At 44.6% G+C, this 11,439-nt stretch overlaps 2 protein-coding genes across 2 annotated transcripts; one reads left to right on the plus strand and one right to left on the minus strand.

The window, feature by feature from the left end:
• Window positions 1-366: 366 nt before the first annotated feature.
• LOC118416621 (NADH dehydrogenase [ubiquinone] 1 alpha subcomplex subunit 12-like) lies at window positions 367-11,000 on the minus strand. Its single transcript, XM_035821775.1, has 4 exons — window positions 10,843-11,000; window positions 2,133-2,215; window positions 1,712-1,790; window positions 367-968 (listed from the first exon to the last, which is right to left on the minus strand). The coding sequence occupies exons 1-4, from the start codon at window positions 10,941-10,943 to the stop codon at window positions 788-790; spliced, it is 444 nt and encodes a 147-aa protein (XP_035677668.1). The 5' UTR covers window positions 10,944-11,000; the 3' UTR covers window positions 367-787.
• Window positions 5,271-9,870, plus strand: LOC118416620. Its single transcript, XM_035821774.1, has 3 exons — window positions 5,271-5,394; window positions 6,961-8,171; window positions 8,433-9,870. Exons 1-3 carry the CDS (start codon window positions 5,286-5,288, stop codon window positions 9,195-9,197), a joined length of 2,085 nt encoding a protein of 694 aa, XP_035677667.1. The 5' UTR covers window positions 5,271-5,285; the 3' UTR covers window positions 9,198-9,870.
• Window positions 11,001-11,439: the final 439 nt, after the last annotated feature.

Here is an 11,439-nt window from a genome sequence, read left to right on the forward strand (position 1 = left end):
AATGTGAGTTTTTAGCAGAACTCTCAACTTTCTCTCAAATTGTGTTATTTGTTGTTTGTTTAGGTTCATAGTAAGCATGTCACGATTGAATTTCTTTAACCATTGGCTACTTTAACTTGGAAAGCTATCGATCTGATGCACGAGTTCTAGAAAATGTAAGTCAACTGATGATGTTTTTTTGGCAATTTAAAGCTGGACTAAGGAACATTTGGACAATACAAAATTTTCCTGACATTGCACAGCATCAATGCACCATACAAACAGTAAAACATGTTTAAAAACTGTGTTCATCCAAACCAAAACACAGATGACCCAGCCAAAATATTCTGATTAAAATCAAATACAAAACAACAAATAGTTGTTCTAAATAGTTTATTCATGCACAGATTTACAGAAGAATCTCAAGTCTTGGAATTGCTTTTGGATTTCTACAGCTCACATCCATGTACTAGATACATGTGTTCAAACATGAAAGTATATCCATCCTCTGTGTCTGGTGTCATTCATCACAACAAAGTCCTTGTGAGCCAATACAACTCTAACTCACCTGCTATCTGCAGTACCACTCTCTACAGGAAGATGGCGCTAGCAATGTTTGAGCAGATATTTCAATGATGGCATCTTCACAGCAACACACGACAATGAAACAAAAACATGTGCTGCATTTCTTTAACAGAGATAAACCTGTTTATTGTCTGTATTGATGTTATCGAATATTTTTCTGAAGACTGTTAGAGTATCTGAATAAACCAACAATTAAGAGATGGGGGGGTGATACATTGTACATCTACGAGGGGGTGTTCTTGGGGGGTTGCCAGCTCTCTATCTTGGGGGGTGTGGTGGTGTAGGGGACGTAGTTCTCTCTGCTGTTCCCCGAGAAGTTGATGCGATGCTCCTGCTTGAACTTGGGGTTGGTGAGCGGCACTTCTGTCGGGGGGTGTTCCCCGATACAGTGCATCCAACGGTGCCTGGGGGGACGGTAGAAAATGGCAAATATGAAATTGTGAGTATGTAAGGGTATACGGTGGGCTTTTAGCCAGGCATGTGTCATGGCGTCCTTTAGACACAGTGACACTTTTCTAAAATGATATGAAATTGAACACACTGGACACCCTTACACTGGGGAGCAGATCCTCTGACAAGCATGAAATTCTGATTGACCAGGGATACCACTAGGTCATCTGTGGTCATGGTCTTCTACTGTGACATCTCTGACAGTAATTTTTTACCCCTCAGGATACCTTAGAATGCACAATTTTAACTTGAAATCTCAGAAACTCTGCCTGCACCAAGGAAGGTGGATGCCCCCGGACCCCCCTACAACAGTCACGCTTATATCACCGCAACTCACCAAGAAATGTGGACTCCCTGTAATCAAGTCCTAGCTACATGCCTGGTATACAGCACAAAGCCTTGCAGTTTCATACTGACTTATTATAAGGGTGCACACCTATTTGGGACCTAAAGTCAAGGCACTCTGAAGTCAGTACTTAGGTCAAGCAACCATCCCTTCCAGGAAATACTTCTGAAGTAGAAAAGCCATATATGGAAATGACTAGGACTATAAGAACAATCAAGTTTCAGTTTTGGGAGAAAAGTATTTCACATAAAAAATGATACTGGAAATTGGGAATTTTCTTCTCTCTATTCAAATCGTGACCTATAGTTTACACATGACAATGACTGATCATGTCAGAAAGAGAAAACCCACCACTCCGCGGGGATCTGACTGGCGTCCGGCTCCCACCAGCTCTTCTGCTTGTCTCCAAACTCCACCCAGCGGTGACGGGCTGTGGACGAGAGGGACAGTAAATAAATCAGTCCCGCATGAACGTTGGGGTGGGGTGGGCGTATGGGTAATGTCTCCATACTCCACCCGATGAGTCAGGCCTGCCAACATACTTTTGTCACTATTCAACTGCGAAACTTTCGTCATCACATGTATTTGCTCACTCAACATTTGTGACAGTTAAGTTTTTTTTTGTCATTAAAACTGCTGCCTTTCCCACCAGCCGCTAGAATTACCTGCCACAATATTAAATGGACTTACAGTTACACTAAGTTACAGTATCAAAAAGTCAGTCATCTTACTTTTACGTCACATTTGTACAGTAAGAAGAAACTCTGCCCACCGTAGAAATACTTCTTGTTCTCGAAGTACTTGTTTCCAAACTGGTCCACGCCCACCAGGGTGCCTTCCCGCAGGTCGCCGGCCCTGGAACATGGGAGAGAACCAAGCTGTTAGAATGTGGAGAACCTCTAGTTTTTTTTATCTAGATTCGATAAACCTTTTGAGCTGTCAGGGAAAATAACATCTACATCGGATAGTGAGTGAGTGAGTGAGTGAGTGAGTGTGTGTGAGTGAGTGTGTGAGTGAGTGAGTGAGTGAGTGAGTGAGTGAGTGAGTGAGTGACCTACATCATTCTACATTCCACTATGCCAAAATAACCCTATCAGAAGAAAGTTGGGGGAGTTGCGGTCACATGGCTAAGGCAGGCAAGTCTCCAGCCTGGCACAGAAGAACCCAACTGTGGGGACTGTCACGACCGTGCCAAGCAGGGAGTTCCACTCCGGTATATATAGTTCAGGGGGAAAAAAAATATTTGTAAGTGTCCGTTCGGGCTAGTATGGGCTGTAGTTTGTGTTGGTGGCTCCCTTGGGTGCGCCCCTGGGTTGGTTGGAGAAAACTAGTGGTGTCAATATTCATATGGTTGTTTATAAGTTTGTAGAATGTAGTAAGACGGGCGTTTCAGCTAACGGGTGGGGGGTGGAAGAGGTTTGATTGCAGGGTCGGGGTTCAACTTTAGTTTTGAACTAGGGCAGGGTTTGATCTGATGATTTGGAAATTTAGGAAGATTGAGAATTTTGGATTAGGAACTAGGGCAGGGACAAAAAACTAATTTTGCACCTCTTCCACAGTCCACCCCTCCTCCACATTTATTTTTTGGGAACAATCCACTGAATATTTTGAAGGCTCACCCATCGCCGGTATCAGGACAACTCGGCACCTGGGACAACTCGTCCCCAGTCAATCAGGACGACTCGGCACCTGGCCCAGGACAAGTCGTCCCCTAGTTTAGGACATGTCGGCACCACATATATATGAGTACATAATTTGTGTAACTTGGGCCCGTAAAACGCTTTTAACGATCTTGGAGCTCTAGTCGATCTCATGACTATGATTTTCACTTTGCAAGCGAGATATTTTCATAGCGTCGGCGAACTTGGGTGCGCTCTGAGCGGAACCACTGTGACCTTGTCGGCCCCTGCCGTCAGTTCACCCGAGTCGGCTCAGAGACTGCTGGATTACATTATCATATAACGTTACTAGTAGGCTAAAAACTACATGACATTATGAAGCATACACTAAGCTTCTTGGTCTTTGTGAATATGTGCTCTGTTTCTGCATATTTCAAATAAAGCTTACCCGTTTTTTGTGTATAAATTTTGAGTGACGATTCCGGTCCTGTTTGTGGACATAAAGTCCAATTGAGGAATAAAATGAAAGTGTCCAACGTTCTTTCATGGCTGTATATTATCTATAGATACACCCCTTCTTCGCCAAACATTGCCCACATTTCAGTAATGAACACAATATGCAGCGGTTTGCTCACTTACGCTGCGGCGTTCCATGGCGTTTACAAAACAAGAAAAATGGCGGATTTTCCAACCCAAGCTATACCATCATGCACCAGGCGTGACAGGACACTTCACAAGAAATCGTGTTTTTAATTAATGAATGAAGACCTTTATTGTCCAGTTCGTGGACATAAAGTCCAATTGAAGAATAAAATGAAACTGTCCAACGTCGTTTCATGTCTGTATATTATCTATAGATACACCCATTCTTCGCCAAACATTGCCCATATTAATGAACACAATATGCAGCGATTTTCTCACATTTTCCAACCCAAGCTATACCATCATGCACCAGGCGTGGCAGGAAACTTCACAAGAAATCGTGTTTTAATGAAGGAATGAAGACCAAGGAGGTTAACCTCTTTGATGAAGACCTTTATTGTACAGTTTTGCCCAATCGAGCTTAGTACAGGTCACAACAACAACAACTATATCAATAAAAGTATCACAAATCTAGTCGGACACAGAAGTTTGGCTTCTTCTCGCTTCTTGGTAAATCTTCAGCTGTGGATATGATATCAGGCAACAGGGGAGATCAGTATCCCCTGTTGCCCGACTGTCGCTCCGGCGAAAATGCCATACCACAAATGAAATTTACTAAGTCGCATGACGTGTAAAATTAACCTTCAGTCTTTCAGTCGCAATTTTATTGATCTGAAGCTTTAGTCGATTTAACTTTTTCTTTGCAGGTATTTTATTGCCCCGGCGTCTCGGTGCGCTCTGAGCGGGGGCACGGTGGTCTTGACCTTATCGGGCCCCCGAGTCGGCTAGCTGTAGTCCGATTCATGACAGTCCCAACGACTACTGTTATGTTTGAAATTTCATACGTAGCCGATTAGTGAACGGGTCCGGTCAGTTTGATACGGAAGCCACAGGGTCGAAACTAAGGAGGTTAACCTTCTTGCGGAAACCGACCGTCGATAGAACAACAAAACACTTACAGCACTTTTTCCTACTATTGTAAGTTAGCCAACATACTAGGACATGCATATATTTAGGAGTTTAGTACAACACTGGATGTCCAAAATTTCTTGTATGTTGAACTGGCGGGTATGTTGTGAAGTAGGATCGCGAAGCACTAGTTGTGTGCACTTTTACCATGCAACACTTTCCTTTAAAATTTAAATCAAACAGAAAGCTACTCTGTAATTCCTGATTTTTTTTCAATGTACTTTTATGTTGACGGTTTTCACGGTGACGACTGTAACGTGAAATTATCATTACTGAAAACAGCAAATAATAATAGCAAATAATTCGTAACCGTGAAGATTTAGTTCAGAGAACAAGTTAATGGGATGTCTTTGTTATGAAGAGAATAGACGCGCATCACCTGTCAACGTGACTGTCAATGCCGGCGGTCTTCCTCTGTAATTACCTTCCCGTCTAACACCTTTCGAGCTTGTAATAAATAAATAAAGGTTCAACAATACCAGCATGGCTTGGCGTCGGTATTGGATTAGTACCTGGCGCGTCACCTACTAGTATCAAGTTGATTGTCAATGGAGACCGTCTTCCTTCCTGGCGCGTCAACTATCAAGTTGATTGTCAATGGAGACCGTCTTCCTTTGTGATTCAGAACAGACAATCTTTGACATGGGTTTATAAGTCAGTCGGTTGGGCTATGTGTCCAGTTCATAGCAACAACTATGGCGACAACTTTCCCCTGCGTTGTGTGCAAGAAACACGTGCGTCCGAGACAGGAAGCCTTGCAGTGTGATGACTGCAACAGGTGGCAGCACAGAACTTGTCAGAAAGGTAAGGTGTTATTGTTATTATTAGATAAAAAAATTAGTGAAGATAGCTTTAGAATTAGTGTAGATAGTCTTGACTTCTTCTCTCTAACCGAAACCTGGAGTAATGAATCTTCTGGGTGTTTTGGGTGATCTGAACGGCCGCTACACCTGCTATTCTATTGCCTCCCCTCCCTATTGAAACTGTTTAACAGCACATTATCAAAGGGGATACGTTTGTGAAGGTTAGACATCCAGGAATCGTTACAATTGAAGACGAATAAATCTTTACTTCTGGATACTTTATTTTTATACAGACGTAAAGATTTATTCGTCTTCAATTTTATCAAAGGGGATCTTTCCAAAAACGTGGTCCAAAAGTTATATTGTCCCCATTTTCGAAACAGGACGGAAAGAAAACCCCAACAATTATCGGGGAATCGCAGTTTCAAGCTGTTTAGGAAAACTGTTCTCCTCAATACTAAACAAAAGACTATTAACCTTCTTAGAGGAGAATGGCATCACAAAACCAAACCAAACAGGATTTCGCAAAAACTACAGAATATCTGATAACATTTTCATATTGAAAACTCTGATAACTAAGTACACAGTCTGGAAAACGTCTGTTTGCTTGTTTCATTGACTTATCTGGCATGAGGGACTGTTGTATAAACTTCTTTCCATGGGGATCTCAGGCAAAGTTTTTGATATAATCAAAGACCTGTACAACCGATCTGAAGCTAGCGTCAAAACTAGGGAAGGCCTTAGCGATAGTTTTCCCATTGAAATTGGTGTCCGACAAGGGTGCGTTTTAAGTCCTACCTTATTTAACTTGTACATCAGCGATCTCATTGATGAATTCGATTCAGTAAACATAGATGCCCCTCTGTTACAACGCTCAAAATTGAACAGCTTATTTTATGCTGACGACATTGTTTTGTTATCTGAAACTCAAGAGGGACTATACTACAGAACGCAATTAACGCTCTTGGCCGATATTGCCAAAATGGAAATTAACAGTCAACCTAGCGAAAACAAAGATTATTGTATTCAATAAAAGCGGCCACTTATTTTCTAACTTATACTTCTCTTTATACAATAAAAGGATAGACATTGTTCCAACTTACTATTACCTAGGTATTATGTTTACAGCAGGTTGTACATTTAGCACTGCTGTAAAGAATCTAGAAAAGAAGGCCCTAAGAGCATTATTTATAGAAGTACATTAGGAGAAACTAGATCTTCTGTATCACTACATTGCAAACTGTTTGACACATGTATCCTACCGATTTTATTGTATGGATCTGAAGTCTGGTGCAGTAGCAAATTGAACGACAAACCCCCGTTAGAGTCCGTTCACAGAAAATAATTGGGTGCACAGCTTCAATTTTGGGTGCACCTGGGTGCACATGCAGCGGGAGAGTTTTTTTATTTATTTTCTGACCTTGTAAAGTGCCTAGCGTGTTTCTATCGCACCTGTTGTTATATGTCTGCTATTTTGACCCTTCCGAATATATACTAGTAATGGGTTCCTAGTAATGGAGTCTCTTTTTCTTCCATATCAAACACCAAACTCTATGTTCTGTTTTAGAAATCACCAGAGAGTTCTACCGGCGGCTGGTGAATAAGGAGGCAGAGCTGGAGTACTGGCGGTGTCTGGACTGCAGTGCCCCACCAGCGCCAATGGATGTCGACGAGCCCAGTATCGAGTTGCCGACCAGTCCTCCTCCTGGCGAGAGCACCCGCCTGTCCGACCTGCAGACCAACAGCTCTGTCGGCGAAGACTGGAGTCCTGAGTTCCCTCCGCGCCCGGGCCAAGAACTGTTGTATGAGAGCGGTGAGATGGACGGCAGCTTCGTCGGTGAGCTACAGGACGACGAAGACGAGAATTCTGTCGGCGAAGACTGGAGTCCTGAGTTCCCTCCGCGCCCGGGCCAAGAACTGTTGTACGAGAGCGGTGAGATGGACGGCAGCTTCGTCGGTGAGCTACAGGACGACGAAGACGAGAATTCTGAAGCAAGCCTTGTGGACTTCAGCTACGGCAGTATCGAGCCCGTGGAGGAGGTGCGGGAGCTGCCCTGCCAACACCCGGCGGACGAGACGATGGACCAGGACCCAGACACCACCATGTCCGACCGGGTGACCTTCACCATTGTGCCGGGCTCCACGCAGAGAGGAGGGCACATGCTGACCAGCAGCCTTGGATATAGCTATACGCGCAAGAAGTGGGATCGGGAAGAAGGGAGGTGGACCTACTGGCGGTGCAAGAAGCGCAGCAAGGGGGTCTACTGCAAGGCGACCATCAGCCAGGTGGGAGAGACGTTTACACCAGGTGTACACGAACACAATCACCCACCAGAGCTGGGCGCCACGCTCAAGGCGAACGTCGCAGTCGAGATCAAGACCAAGGCGCCTGAACAGATTTTCGACCCGGCGTCGAACTTGGTGGACGGCATGCTGTTGGAGGCAGGTGACCAGCCGGGAATGCCCAGCCAGGCGGCCCTTCTACGGCGAGTCAACCGGGTGAAGGCAAAGTTGCGGCCCGCGGAGCCACGGGACCTGGATTTCGAGCTGGCCGCCGACTACGTCCCGGAGAACTTCCTGGTGGGGGACCTTGAGGTGCATCTCGGCAGGCAGCAGCAGAAGGCAAGGCACCTGGTGTGGTCTACGCCGTATCAGTTGAAATTGCTGGCTGACGCACGGCGATGGTATATGGATGGAACCTTCAAGGTCGTGCGGGAGCCGTTTAAACAACTCTTCTCCATCCACGCCTTCCTGCGGAGTGGCGACGACATTAAGCAGGTGAGAATGGAACTTCGTCCTTGTATTTCTTCTAAGGTTATTTAGATTATATCATTTTGTCCCTGATCAATATTAGTTGTGATTTCATTCATCATTATCTTTTGATCGTCATTGTTGTATTTTGATTTACTATGATTGATCCCTGATTGAATGACTGATCACCATTGATTGGATTGTTGTTATTGTTGTTGTTGACCGTTTATAACAACCTTTGTTACCTCATGATTGACCCTTGTCTTTCCCCACCTACATCTGCTGCAGGTTCCCCTTGCCTTTGCTCTTATGTCAAGGCGAAAGAAGGGCGACTATGAGGCGGTGCTGGCCTGCATCAAGTCCAAGCTCCCGACCCGAGCCGAGGTGGTGGAGTGCGTCCTCGACTTCGAGGAGGGCTTGTGGCGCGCCATCCCCCTCGTGTTCCCGGACGTCGGCATCAAAGGATGCGCCTTCCACTGGACGCAGGCCGTGTGGAAGAAGACACAGGCACTTGGGCTTCAGGTGGCCTACTCGGAGGACGAGCAGGTCCACCGATGGTTGCGGCGCCTGCTTGCCCTCCCGTTCCTGCCAGCGGAGCTCATCCCGCCAGCCCTTGACGCCCTGGAGGAGAAGGCGAGGGGTGCGCTGACGGAGCTCGTGGGGTATGTGCGGAGCACTTGGATTGAGAGTTCAGTCTGGTTGCCACGTCGCTGGTCTGTGTACAGGCAGTCCGTTCGCACGAACAATGACGTGGAAGGGTGGCACACCAGACTGAACTTCAAGGCCAAGAAGTCCGCCTTACCCCTGTACCTCCTCATGGACCTGCTGCACCGCGAGGCCCAGCTGGTCAGGGTCCAGGCACGTCAGGTCTGTGAGGGGGAGCTCCGTCGCTACCAGTGCACTACCTACAGACGTCTGCAGGAACGACTGTTCGCGGCATGGGAGAGGTTCGAGACCGAGGAGCCACGTTCGGCAAGGAACCTGCTGGTCACATGTGCTAAGATCTTTGGCCCAGTTGTAGAATACATCAGAAACAACACAAGTGAGGAGTAAACTTTCACTTGTGTTGTGAATTGTGACTTAAGACGTTGCTAGTTATGAAGTGAAGTATTTTGCAAACATCCATCTACAACTGGGCCAAAGATCTCTGCACACGTGAATCATTTTGTCATTTTATTTTCATTTTATATAACCACTGTTTTTTGTGTGTAAACTGATGATGCCATTTGTGCAAAAGTATTTAGCAAACATCCATTGTGAATCGTTTTGCCGTTTATTTTCATTGTAAATAACCAGTTTTTTTTTGTGAACTGATGATGCCATTTGTGCAAAAGTATTTAGCAAACCGTTTTGCCGTTTATTTTCATTGTAAATAACCAGTTTTTTTTGTGAACTGATGATGCCATTTGTGCAAAAGTATTTAGCAAACATCCATTGTGAATCGTTTTGCCGTTTATTTTCATTGTAAATAACCAGTTTTTTTTGGTGAACTGATGATGCCATTTGTGCAAAAGTATTTTGAAGTATTTTCCGTTTTATTTTCATTGTATATAACCATTTTTTGTGAACTAATGTTGCCTTCCGAAAAAGTACATCCATGTGAATCATTTTGCCGTTTTATTTTCATTGTATAAAATGTATATAACCGCTGTTTTTTTGTGAACTGATGATGTCATTTCTGCAAAAGTATTTTGCTTGTGAATAAATACCAATGGTGTATTTCGTATGAATTGTGGCAAGTCGTTTTGTTCATCTTATCTTATATTCTTGTAGAAGTAAGACTTTGAATAATACCCCGATATGTAGCAATTCATTGTTAGTAATGCAGTAGTCCGAGGTTTTGAACAAGAAACAAATGTCCTCAAAGCATTAACAAAACAACACGTGTTAGAAACAACATCGTTAGAACATAAGTGTTAGTAAAGAAAGGTAGTTCACAACAATAACCAAATTGTCACAATGATAACCATAAACCGACCCCATAAACCATAGTCGCTTGATAAAAACGCATATTTCAATGCGAACGCATATTCATAAAATAAAACGTATAAGTAATGCAGTGGTCCGAGGCGTTGAACAAGAAACAAATGTCCTCAAATCATTAACAAAACAACACGTGTTAGAAACAACATCGCTAGCGCACCCCAAGTGCATCGGTGCGGTATATAGTACCTGTCGAGAAAAACAGGTATCGAAAAAAATTGACGTTTGAAACATAAGATCCATGACACTAGTAGTTACTATTCTTCTTCTAAAATAAACATATTGTTGCTGTAATTTTGTTGCTCGGACATGTCCAAAACAAGGTGCCGAGTTGACCTGCGCTGGGTGCCGAGTCGTCCTGATTGCCTCGGGACGAGTTGTCCCAGGTGCCGAGTTGTCTCGAAATCCCATCGCCCCCCTCCCCCATACCGCAAAATTATGTTTGGCCACCAAAAGTCAGCATATAGTTTCAAAGACGCGCATGACGTCATCGCAAAATAGTAAAGACAATACGCTAATACGCCATACTAAGAAAGCCCAACGACGCGACGTACTATAGGTACAAAAGAAAAGTATACGTCGACGTTATAATTTGTAGACGTAAACATGTATGTTTGAAGGTCACAACACGGTAACGTTGGACTCTCTAGCTCGTGAAAGCAGCGATGCCTGTAGTCTAAATCTTTACACAAACTCCATGAGAATGTCCACCAACCTTAGCAGCGTCCAGACGGACCCTATGACGCCGCCGTTGTGCCTGACGACGCTAAACGCGTTCCGGACAAGGTTCAGGTAAGGACTGATGAACCCCGCCATCTTGGTACCCCGAGCGATCCCGAAGATGGCCGAAAGGCGAGCCGAGCAGCGAGGACTGATCGGGTTTCCGAATATGACGTCATACCTGGACTGTACCAACAGTGTGGGGTGAGTTATGTTGAGACTGACAGGTGATGTCGAGGAAAGTTACCAGCCTCCCCCCTCCCCCCCAGTAAAATTATGGATATCGACCCTGATATCGACCAATTGCCACCGGCATGTTTGAAACGTAAACAATGGTGTTATTATGCTGAGTGGCCTTGCCCTTTGAGTACGGTAGGGTCCGGTAGGAACACATGGACTATGATCACTTATTTTTCCCAAAGTACGTTTCCTTGTTAGATAAGACCGGAGTGTTTATTTGTAGTTCGATGGCAGCAAACACACGCAGATCCTGACATAGAAGATTATAGAACCAGTTCCAAGTAAATATCCATGTCCAACCGGGCGGGCGTTGCCCGGGCAAGTGCAATGGCAGAAAATAGCCTCCATAGCA

This window comes from Branchiostoma floridae, chromosome 5, assembly GCF_000003815.2.
Source record: "Branchiostoma floridae strain S238N-H82 chromosome 5, Bfl_VNyyK, whole genome shotgun sequence".
Taxonomy (NCBI): Eukaryota; Metazoa; Chordata; class Leptocardii; order Amphioxiformes; family Branchiostomatidae; genus Branchiostoma; species Branchiostoma floridae.

Coding starts and splice junctions, on each gene's coding strand:
- LOC118416620 (XM_035821774.1), top strand. CDS start 5,286: ATGGCGACAACTTTCCCCTGCGTTGTGTGCAAGAAACACGTGCGTCCG. Junction 5,395..6,960: donor GCACAGAACTTGTCAGAAAG/GTAAGGTGTTAT, acceptor GTTCTGTTTTAG/AAATCACCAGAGAGTTCTAC. Junction 8,172..8,432: donor GTGGCGACGACATTAAGCAG/GTGAGAATGGAA, acceptor CATCTGCTGCAG/GTTCCCCTTGCCTTTGCTCT.
- LOC118416621 (XM_035821775.1), bottom strand. CDS start 10,943: ATGGCGGGGTTCATCAGTCCTTACCTGAACCTTGTCCGGAACGCGTTT. Junction 2,216..10,842: donor TCCGTCTGGACGCTGCTAAG/GTTGGTGGACAT, acceptor CCCATGTTCCAG/GGCCGGCGACCTGCGGGAAG. Junction 1,791..2,132: donor GAACAAGAAGTATTTCTACG/GTGGGCAGAGTT, acceptor TCTCGTCCACAG/CCCGTCACCGCTGGGTGGAG.